Below are 12,628 nucleotides of genomic sequence, written 5' to 3' on the forward strand. Positions count from 1 at the left end.
AATAAAGACATGAAGTAGAACGACATATATGCTAAAGCCGACTTGATGCAACTAATACAGCCCCTAGCAGCATCACCTCTTCCATCTAAAGAGCTTTCTTTCAACTCTTTCCACCACTGCATCTCGCAAGATGTATCGGAGGCTTCCCAATATATATATGCAGATAGATAAGAAGGAATATTTCCTTCCTTGCCCCCAAAGCTTTGTGCTAGATCATCCACATTTTCCTTCCTTATGGCTCCACATGGTTCCAAACCTGATTGGAAAACATGAAACCTATCTCAGCCATTTGCATTCGAGGATGAAACGACTTCTTGATCCGAAGTAGGATCAATTTCCTCCTTTGAACTAAGCTTACTCGACCTAATCCACTTTAAATGAGTAACACAAACCACATCTGCATATGACCATAGAACAATGTTTTTCGTATCGGTAGTGACAAATGCATCGCACCCTTGGGATATGGGCACATTGGTTATCACATGGGAAATATCGGATGTATCGTGTACAAGGTATCCCGTATTGGTATTGGTTGGCGTAACGGTGCCCTCTGAAACTGATACGGATACGGGGGCGTAACGGCCCGTAACAGCGCAATTTTTTTTTTTTTTTTTGCCAAAAAAATATGGATTAAATCCGGAATATTCTAAGCATTCCAAATATGCATTCATTTATAAATTGGAACATGTTTATGGTGGTGTAACGGTCCACTCTTTGGTAAGAAGTTGTATCGGACTGTCTGATGAATTTATGAACTAGATAACCTGAATTTGACTACAAAATTCATATATTTAATTTTATAACTATCTACTATTAATGATAGATATATTAGAATGAATGTAATATGAAAATATCTTACATTAGGTGTTTACAATTATTTTTGAGGAATTTCTCGAACATACCTGTGGACGTGACTGTGATTCCTGTCTATGACCTGATATACTCCCCTACAACTTGATTAAGGATTACTTGATTGGTTGTCAGGGGAGCTATTTTAAATACAAGTTCGGCAGTGTCAAGTGTGTGCTTGACTTCTTGCAATAATACTGCTGTGAGCTGTTTGCTGCAAATACTTACCTTAATACAAATATATACTCACAATCACAAGTCACCACCAAAATGAAAATTTGCATTTTTGTGGTTGCTCGACCTCTACATCATCATCATCATCATCATCAGGCTGAGGCTGTCCAATGGTGTAGGTGCTGCATCTGCATATCCATAATATCCAGTGCTAGAAGGAAATACTAGATCAATGAAACCAGAGGATGACTGATCCTGATTAGGCAACGACTCTGACCCTGAGTAAGGATATCCACCAGTGCCCGTCGAATAGTCATACTGGTGCTTGTACTCAGGCTGTTGAGAATCTTGAGATTGAGAGTGCGTCTGCTGTGATGAGTAACTTGGATTTGGATATCTATAATCATATGGATATTGATCGGGAGGACTACTCCACCGTGAATGTGATGAAACAGGCTCAGTATAACCACCATAATCATAATCTAATTGACCATAAGAATATCCATCATAATAACCAGGACCATGAGCCTGCTGATGTTCCGGACCTCCCGGACCCGGTGCACCACTAGATGAACCCTCCTGCTAGCTGTATCGTGACTTGATACACTCATAAGTCCGACCTCGTGTACTATCTTGTTGATGTTCATCGGCATCGCGATTTGTAGAAGGCTGTATAGGGCGCTGAGCAACACTAGAAGTGCCAGCACCAGGGGCAGGGGGGTCATTGTCACCATCATCCGACATGGTCACACTACCACTGCTCGTACTCTTTTGTTAATCTTGAGCCGTACCCGTACTTGACATAAACGTTGCCCCTCTTACTGGGTCCAATACATCTGCACGACTCTCTTGTTGCGTTCTGCATATTTCTGGGTCATCAATTTTCAATTCTTTACTATCCTCTTCAATTTGCTTTTCCCTTGTTTTCAACTAAGGTAGAAGAGGGTCATCCTTATCACAAATATTGTCCAAGTTTATTGGACAGTAGTCTACGTCATCGGCGGCTGTAATGCTCCTATGATGTCGTCGCATTCTTAGTTTTATATTGTAGTGCATGAAGACAAGTCTATCTAATGTTCTAGTTTGCAATCTATTCATAGTTTTTGAATGAGTAAGCGCAAAACAACTCCAATTCCTTTCGCAGCTAGAGGAAGATGTTGTTTGGTTCAAAACTTTTATTGCAATTTTTTGGAGAGCCTTCGTACTCTTTCCGAAATTAATCCACCATTCAGCCGGTTGCAACCTAGATATTGCATGTTGTGCAAGAGCATCTACAAAGCTACCAAGGCGATTTCCAAATGTATAATTTATTCAACGCCTTTATTTGCAGATCTAAGTCAGGCTCTAATCTCTTTATCACATTTTTTAGCCCGACACGAACTTCATCATCCGCAACAAATGATTGGGCATATCTATACCTAGGATTTAGGTAGTAACCTGCTACATGAAGATTGTGATTGAGTTGTCTTGTCCATCTCCTGTTGATCATCCTCCAATAAGACTCCCAGCTTCTACAATCACATTGAATTGCCAACTTTGCCTTATCCATGACATCGTATAGGAAGCCCATGGTAGGTGCTTCGTCGGTTTCAACAAGACGGAGTGTCCTCATTAGTGGCTCCATCACCTTTAGGATCGACTTGACCCTCTTCCAATATTTGTTGTCCCGTATGGTGTTCGCAACTTTAACCGGTATCCCTGATGTCTTCTGCCCATGTTTTCTGTTGAGCCATTCTTGGAAAGCGAACATCTCACTCAACTCTCCCCTATGCTGGAACAAACTCTCTAATGCTATAAAGTTTGTTGCGAATCTAGTCGCCGTAGGCCTCAACAACTCTCGTCCTTTCATGAACTTTCTCATTATTGCGACTACTTGATTATGGTTGTAAATAAACGTCGTCACTTCTCTTGCCCTTTTGATCATTTCCTCAACATTCTTCTTCTTCCCAATATCTTCCAATATAAGATCAATACAATGGGCAGTACATGGTGACCAAAAAAGATGTTTTCTCTTATTCATTAACATGTCCTACAAGCTTATATGATGCTTCATTATTTGTCACAATCTGCATTACATTCTCCTCTCCAATCTCGTCCACAACTTTATCTATTAGTCCAGTAATATAAGTAGAATTTTTTGTTACCTCTGAGGCATCAATTGACTTGTGGTATATAGTTCCTAAGTGGCAGTATACCATGAAGTTGATCATGCTGCGTCTGGTTGGGCCAGTCTAACCATCACACATGATCGTGCATTCTCTGGCTTGCCATATAGGTTTAAAGGTAGCCACGTATGCTTTCACATTTGCATACTCTGCATCTGTTCATTTCCCCCTAATCTCCTTAGCCGTGGGAGCTTTTATTCCTTCACCTGCTTCTGCTGTTGCATCAATTACCACCTGCCAATATGGAGAATTGGCCGCATTAGGAGGTATGTTGGCATGTATAAATAACTTTGCTGCTGTTCTACCTAATTTCTCAACGGAAGTTTCACTCCACATTTGTTTTATCTTCTTTTGTTTAGTTGTTTCATTCCTAAATAGGATTGGATCAATAGAAGGTCTCTTAGGCTTATTTACTTCTTCATCTAAACGTATAGGGGCATCACGTGAAGATGTTTGTCGTTGGCTCCCAAACACACGTCGTAACCCACCAAACCTACCCCCCACTCTCACCTGCAGAAGCAGCTGCACTTCCAATTGCACTCCCACTCCCACTCCCACTGCCTCCCCCCTTGTATCACGCACTGACCCATGTGTGCCAAACATGCGGTGACGTTCTTCCTCTTCACGAGCTAGACGCAAGTTCTCTCTCCTAGCTATAGTTAATTTCCGATCTGAATCTTCGTCAGAATCAATAATATCTTCATCACGAACGCCCATATATTCAGGACCAAACACCTCTTGTCGAGCTGCATCCAAAACATCATCTTTCTTCTTTTGTATAGCGGCACGTTTACCCTTTCTTCTCATCTAGACTAGCTTGCATTAAAAGCATTATCTCTTTCTGTACTCTAGTACATCTCGCAACTTGACCCTTTCGATGTGCCAAATGTTGTTTGAGACGAGTAATTTTACCAGTCACTAGTCTATCACAATACTTGCACTTCATTTGGTGCCTAGTACCACTAACCCTCTCACAATGTTGCCATCTAATATCCTTACTTGTTGGCTAGACCCAGACATTTCTTTAGGTTTAGGTAGATACTAGATAATTAGATATATATTAGATATGAGTATGAGTGTATGACCTATGTCAATAAAGATGATTTTATGTTCTAACTAAACCTAAGAAGCTCCAAAACCTGTTCAATATAAGCAAATAAAAACATAAAGCCACTAATTCGAAAATAGAAAAAAATTATAAAATGACACCACAAATTTGTAAAATGCACATTAACATGTTCTACTATAATTAACATATCATACTCTATGATTAAAACAGCAAACCATTCATTAAAAAATGAATTTTCGAATTTTAAATAAAAGGGCCAAAATTAGTGCGTAAATAGAAAAAAATATAAAAAATATAAAATGACACCACAAATCTGTAAAATGCACATTAATATGTTCTACTATAATTAACACATCATATTCTATGATTAAAACAACAAACCATTCATTAAAAAATGATTTTTTGAATTAAAAAAAAAGGGCCAAAATTATTGCGTAAATAGAAAAAATATAAAAAAAATAAAATGACACCACAAATCTGTAAAATGCACATTAACATGTTCTACTATAATTAACACATCATATTCTATGATTAAAAGAGCAAAACATTCATTAAAAAATGATTTTTCGAATTAAAAAAAAAGGGCCAAAATTAGTACGTAAATAGAAAAAAATATAAAAGAATATAAAATGACACCGCAAATATGTAAAATGCATATTAACATGTTCTACTATGATAACACATCATATTCTATGATTAAAACAGCAAACCATTCATTAAAAAATGATTTTTCGAATTTAAAAAAAAGGGCCAAAATTAGTGCGTAAATAGAAAAAAATATAAAATAACAACACAAATCTGTAAAATGCACATTTACATGTTCTACTATGATTAACACATCATATTCTATGATTAAAACAACAAACCATTCATTAAAAAATGATTTTTCGAATTTTTAAAGAAGGGCCAAAATTAGTGCGTAAATAGAATTAAAATATAAAAAATATAAAATGACACCACAAATCTGTAAAATGCACATTAACATGTTCTATCATGATTAACACATCATATTCTATGATTAAAACAACAAAACATACAATGAAAAGTATAAATACCTATTTTTGATGAATTTCTGAAAATGGCCCACGGAACTTCGATTCAAGAAAATCTGTAATATAATGTGTTTTTATTTCAAATACCAAGCCAAGATTGGTCGAAAATAGTAATAGAAGGATTGAATAAGAGTTTGGAAGCAAGTAGTTTCAAAAAAACTGAAAAAACAAATCTTAAAAAGAAAAAAAAAAAGGGCCATTATTTAACCGTTACGGGTCAGTAACGGCCGTTACGTTGTAAAATCGGGGGGTTGCCCATTACGTCCCCGTATCGCGTAACGGGTACGACTGTTACCGTTACGTATCAGCCGTTACAGTCGATATGTAACGGATTCGGGACACCTTGATGATGACTGATCATCAAGTCCAATAGGTACTATGTGCTTTTCATCTACCTTCTGCACGCAACCGCCTCTCTCATAACTTCATGTTGTAATGAAGTAAAGTAACTTTTGAAGCGTCTCATAACCCATTATATTACGCTTGTTGGTGTGAACGAGACAAAAGGTGCTCCATTTTTATTTTTTCACATAATGATGATGACTCTGTTTGTGTGAGTACACGGATAGCCAATAGTTGCAATGCCTTACTCCCATACATGGCTAGCCATTCGCCTGCGAAGTTAATCAATTTTCATTTAGTTCCACATGTAGTTTTAAAACATGAAAACTAACATGTTTTAATTAATGCAACAACTCACATGGCATCATTGTCTTCCTCGACGATCTCGCGACCTCACACCTAAACATATACTCCGCATCATTGAAGGCAACAATTCGTTGATTGCATTTAATATTAATAGTGAGTGTCAAGTGTGTTAGGAACTTATACAAGAGCTAAATGCAAAACATGTTTACCTCATTGACAAAGTTGGCTTTCCCCGAGATTTGGAAATTACTTCTCATATATAATATCGTGCAACGCCTTCTTTAAGTTGTTATTCTTGACGAGCCTATGACTGTAGTGATACTTGGGATTCATGATGTATGTTGAAACCCAACATGGTTCACATATTTACATATTAGTACAAGAAAGAACCATACAAGTCAATGCTATGCAAATAACTAGTACAGTATTGAAACATATAGAAAAATAAATTTAACTTATTACTTACCAGCCTTGTGAAGTGGGTGCTCGAGAGTCCTTTCCCATTGGTCTTTAATTATTTCATGTACCCCTTTATAGAAATTGGGGGCTTTAGCCTTGATGGCATCTTTCATTACCCGCATGGACTTGTACCATTGATAGATATGTTTCATTATCTACTGTCATTAGCATTGTATATATGGGCCCCAAAATACCGACCACACCTTGCACGCAGTCCCAGAAGGAGTTACTTAAAATAAGCTCCTCGATCCTCCAAGCTAATCTCATGCCGCTCTGATTCCACCCGGAATACTCCCTAGCAATGTTGTCATATCGCATATGCGATCATGTGCGATCGCATATGCCTGTATGCATATGCCGCCGCATATATATATATATATATATATATATATATATATGTTCAATTTTTTTTTTTTTTAAATCAGAAAAATAGGGGCAAAATAAGAAAAAAATGAAAAAATATAAGAAAGTAGGGGGAACTTTCCTAAGTTAATCGATAAATAATTTTATATGTTTAAAATGCATTTGAGTAAAATAAAACCAATTAAACAATGAATTAAACATTAAGTCATCAACATTCAACAATATAATTAATAAATATCAATCAACATGCTTAGTAAGTAAACAAAATGACGAAGCTATTTATTTATTATTGACCTATTATAACAAAATAATACTAAATAGTAAATGCTACGATATGCATTGATCTATTTGCCATTTTGGCATTTGATCACGACCACTGTTGTCATCATCCGAGTCATCTCCTTCTTCCACATACACTTCTTCTTCTGATTCTTCATCATCTATATGTACTAATACTTCATCAACATCCAACAGTGGAGAGAGAGAGAGAGAGAGAGAGAGAGAGAGAGAGAGTTACAAAAATACAAATTACACAATCTAAAATTCAGAAATATATTTTTGACTTCTTGTCTTGATTCTTGAGTCTTGACTCTTGAATGTTGTATACTTGTAGTTGTAGTCTTGTACTCTTGTTGCTCTTGTAGAATGTAAATTCTTGCCTTTGAACTCTTACTTGATTCTTGAAAGTTGAATCTTATGAATCTTCCTGTAAGTTGTAAGTTATAACAAATAAAAAATAAAAAAAATGTTTTGAGTTTCTTAACTCTTGAATGTAAAGAAAGAGAGATAGAAAGAGAGAGAGAAGTGTGTATGGCTATGAATGAATATTATGTAACTAGAGAATGAATATAATAAATAAGAGAATGTAGAAAATGAAATGAATGAGAATTATGAGATGTAGAAAATGAAATGATATCTAGAAACTAGAAAGAGATAGATGTAGAAAATGAAATGTAAGACTTGACTTGGAATTCAATTTCGATGTATTCTTGCTTCACTTTCTTGAATATTGATTGAAACTTGAAAGAAATATGGAGCTTGGGCCTCGGAGGCTTCGAATTTGAGAGTTGAAAGATAGAGAATGTAATTATGTAAGAGAGAATGAGAGATTTGAGACCTTGAAAGTGTATGAGAGTAGAGAGAGAGAGAGAGAGTTTGAGTGCTTGTAGAATGCAAATAGGAGGGTATGAATGCCTTTTTATAGGGAAGTATGAATGCCTTTTTATAGGGAAAAGGCTGAATTTTGGAAAAAAATTCAAACGGTCAGATTTCTTACCGTTGGTCAATATGCGATCGCATACAGTGCATATGTGATCGCATATTGTCGCACAAGTGGCATATGCGATCGCATATGCCACTATCGCATATGCGATTTCCACTCCAATGTGCACGTATGTGATCTCATATGCGAATGTGCGTTCGCACATGACAACACTGCTCCCTAGAGATGAAGAACTCTTTCAACCTTTGCTTGTGTTTTAGGAGGCTATCCAAGGCAATGAAATTTGTAGCGAGCTGTGTCGTCCCAGGCTGCACTAAATCCTCACTACACCTTTAATGCATCTCAGCCAATAGTCAAGTGTGGTTGTAGCTGAGAAATTGTTATTGCCTGGGAATCAACAATCACACTCTAGATCCCTCAAAAGTGGGCCTACAAGCCTGTCACCACCTCGCATGATCCCTATCCCACTGCTCCCATAATAACTCATGAATGGGGTGGTCTATACCGAGATCATCCTCATACTCATCTACCTCCTCTACATCCTCAAGGCTCCTGTGATGGCCGCACTAACTTCTCCTTCTCATGTGCACCATGGTCATCTCTAATCTTTACTAATTTTCTTAACACCTCCTTCATCTTTGCTCTCAACTCCGTTGGAATACTAGGGCAATTGACAACATTTCAACACCCTCTCACTAAGTGTCCTTTCAAGCAAGACACCCCTCTACTCTTCTATATGTGCCCACAATAATTGCACTAAGAGTTGAATCGATTATCATGAAGTGGGGTCGTGTGCTGCCAGCTTGTATCAAGTTGTCTCTCTCTCTTGACATATTCGACTTGGAAAATAACATTAACCAAATAGGCTGTTAGCATATTCAATCTACTACATCCATCCATAGATATTAAGGCTTATTAACCACTAATCAAACTGAAATTTTTGGAAAAAAATTATTTATTATTATTTTCTAAATATTTTTAATTAATTAATTAATTAATTTTTATCCAAAAATTCTCCAAACTACCATGAATCTTTAGATTAGCATCCAGCATGTTTAATTTCATTTTTTTCATAGTCTAATTTCAATTTAAATGGGTGAAATTGAGAAAATTTCAAATTTCCCCAATGTCTACAAATGAGAGAATATCTGATCATATCATCAACAAACACTCCTAAGCAGTTGCAAATTGGGGCTAATTAAGGCTGATTAAATTGGAATATCTGAAAATAAAAATTATTTATTATTTTAAAAAATATCAAACCATGACGAATATGTGAATCAGCCTCCAACATGTTCAATTTCATTTTTCCACAGTCTAATTGCAATTGAAATGGGCGAAATTGGAAAATTTCGGATTTTCTCCAGTTTCCCCAAATCCCAAAATTAGACTGTATTTGATCATACTATTAGCAAATACATTTAAACACTTGCAAATTGGGGCTAGTTAATGGAGATGATCAAACTAGAATTTCTGAAAAAAATGTTATTTTTAATTGAAAGTTAATTTTTTATTTTTTATTTCCAAAAAATCACCAACAACCATTAATCTGTAGATCAACCTATTACATGTTTGATTTCATTTTTCCATAGTCAGATTGCAATTCAAATGGATGAAATTAGGAAAATTTTGAATTTTCCCCAAATTCCTCCATTTTCCCCAAATCGCCAAATTGGAGCTTTAAATCCATGATTTTGCATGAATTTGAAACTGATTTCTACTGATTCCAAATGATTTAAATGAAAAAAAAGGAATCAAAATGGAAAAAAAATAAATAAAATCTTTACTGTTTTGAAATTGGTGCCAAACTGACTCCGATTTTGATTTGTCCAAATGATTCTGTTTTTCCTCCAAAGATTTGTAAGGGTGTGGTCAGAATTACGTTAGATAGGGTTTAGAAGTCGAAGAAATTAGAACAACCGAGATTTTTTTATAGTTTTTTCTAATTTTTAAGGAGACTACCGGTTTCCATTGATATTGACAGATATTGATGGCATCGACTATATTATTGTCAGCACCTTTAGTTTATATGAAAGGGGCCTTACAATATATCACATGTTATCGCGATACTGGCAATACATTGCGTTTTTGCGCGATATTGTTAGTGATATCCTAAAATTCGACACCTACATGTGGATTTTGTATCGGCCCACTGTGATACCAATAATATTGACCAATATTATCAATACTGCATTCACTATTTGTGGTGTTGCCTCATCAATCTTAGCATGCGTTACTAATAATCCTCATCAAACTGCATTCCGGATACGTCACACGCATTGAATCACGCTTCTGTTTTTTTTTTTTTTTGGATCAGTAGATAATGTTTTTCTTTTAAGAGTTGCAAAGCTACGGCATTACATGGAAGAACTTGTAAACAAGGAGGTTCACGTTAAGAAAAAAAAAAGGAGAGGAGGTTCACCCTCAAAACAAGGAGAACAGATTTCTGAAGCCTTCGCCCCATTAGATCAACTTTAATAAGGTCCTAGAAAGATTGAAAGCTATAGGGAACCCATCAGGACCGGGGGCTTTATTTATTTATTATTATTTTGAGAGATAGGACTGGGGGCTTTATCACCCCCCAAATCGTGTGCAGCTTCCTCAAATTTCTTCAATGCTTAAAGGAGCTTCCAGTGAATCAGCCAACTCAGAACTGAAAGAATCAAAGTGGAGGTTATCGAGAGAGGGACATTGGAAGCCTTTACTGGATAACAGAGGCTGGTAGAAATCTAGTGCCATTAACAGATAAGGAAGAGATACCATTAGCACTGGAGGTTGTGCAATTTTGCAAATGTAGATGTGTTTTTATGCTATTATTTCCCAACTTGCTATGCTTTGCATCGATTGTTGTTCTTGAAGATAAAGAATTATGTTATCGTTATCTATGGTTTAGGGATGAGTGATAGATTCGTGCATGATAATGAACATATGGTTTTCCAACATTGATCAATGGATGCCTATTAATTGAAATAATTAAATAAAACATTAAAAAAGAAAAAGAAAAAAAGGAAAAAGATTGAAGGAAGCTTATGGTTTGGTTGTCCGGACTATGGATCTTATGACTCTCATTGGCCCCGCCTCAGATTGCAATGCCCCAAAGTTCTAAAAGGGTGGTCCCAATTGAGTGGTTGGGATTGTCCAATCCGGAAGATTCAAGGATCCTTCTTCCAACTGGGGGCCCCTCAAATCAATTTTTGCAACCAATGAACCATGGCCTACACCTATACAGAACGGAAGCGGATTGCATACTGAGTAACTCGGTATGCTTAAAACTCGTATGGGGCACACCATGATTTATGTCTTTTATCCACGTCATCCATCTGTTTTACCAGCTCATTTTAGTGCATGATCCCACAATTGAAGCATATCCGAAGCTCAAGTGAACCACACCACAGGAAACCGTGTGAATTGAACGCCAAGTTTTGGATCAAGCTGATATCTGTGTTTTCCCTTCATCCATGTCTGTGTGACCTTATGAACAGGTTGGATGACAACTAAACATCCCTGTGGGCCCTAGGAAGTTTCAATGGTGGACATCATTATTCCCACTGTTTCCTATGGTGTGGTCCACTTGAGCTTTGGATACAATTCAATTTTGGTATCATGCCCTCAAATGATCTGTACAAACAGATGTACGGCGTGGATAAGACATACACCCACGGTGGGCTCAACAGTAACTCAGTACGCAATCCGCCTCCATAAAGAACCCTTCTATCAGTAAACTGTACGTTTGCTGGTGTGCAGGACCCTGTAATTCTGGTTATTGGTTAATGAAACTGAAACCTTGCCACCTGCCAGAAGACCTCTTTTATGCCTTGCCATCTTAACCTTCTTGATCACAAGAATGATGGTTTGCCAGGAGACCTTGCTGTTTAAAGAATGCAGTTGTCTTTTCTGAATATAGTTTTAGCAGCAGGCACATTCTGATTTGTTTGTTCTGTTTTAGGTTTATATATATATATATATATATATATATCTGTGTCCTCGTGTGCTCAACAACTATTTGATGTTACAGGTGTCAAGATCTATTGGTGATGTATACCTAAAAAAGGCTGAATTCAATAGAGAGCCTTTGTATGTTAAATTCCGCCTTCGTGAACCTTTCCGAAGGCCAATACTGAGTTCTGAACCTTCGATATCTGTCCACCCACTGCAGCCGCAGGATCAATTTATTATATTTGCATCTGACGGGCTTTGGGAGCATCTTAGCAATCAGGAGGCAGTTGACATTGTTCAAAATCATCCTCGCAGTGTAAGTTTTCTATCTGTGCTGCTGCTGTTGATCAAAAGAAAAAGGATTGAGTCGTTGCTTCAAGTAAGCCATACAAATTTTATGTGTTTCTTAGGTAGAATGTGCCAAATCAACCTGGTGTAACCACTAAATAGAGATTCCTTTTTCTTTCTTTTCTTTTTATTTTTTTGGTGCAGTTTATCTTACTGTTATTTTGGTGAATAGCTATTTTAAGCAAGGTTCAAAACATCCGTATCAGAGCATGTATTGGCCAGCTAATATGTATTGGTTGTATTGGTGTGAATTTTGATCAATTTAGGCATGCATCATTTATACATGTGAAAGCGCATCATATCAGTTCCCCGAAAACACTGAGGCCCCACATGATATATATAT

At 36.7% G+C, this 12,628-nt stretch overlaps 1 protein-coding gene across 3 annotated transcripts in view; it reads left to right on the forward strand.

Moving 5' to 3' along the window:
• Positions 1-12,628, forward strand: part of LOC131243179 (probable protein phosphatase 2C 60) — a 32,743-nt gene that overhangs the window by 10,365 nt on the left and 9,750 nt on the right. For 2 of the 3 annotated variants that reach the window (XM_058242327.1, XM_058242328.1), the window contains exon 4: positions 12,017-12,253. The exons of the other annotated variant lie outside the window; for it this stretch is intronic. In XM_058242327.1, the coding sequence (XP_058098310.1) occupies positions 12,017-12,253 (237 nt within the window). The remainder of the gene's footprint in view (positions 1-12,016; positions 12,254-12,628) is intronic. 3 annotated transcript variants of the gene reach the window in all.

Source organism: Magnolia sinica, chromosome 4 (assembly GCF_029962835.1).
Source record: "Magnolia sinica isolate HGM2019 chromosome 4, MsV1, whole genome shotgun sequence".
Classification (NCBI taxonomy): domain Eukaryota; kingdom Viridiplantae; phylum Streptophyta; class Magnoliopsida; order Magnoliales; family Magnoliaceae; genus Magnolia; species Magnolia sinica.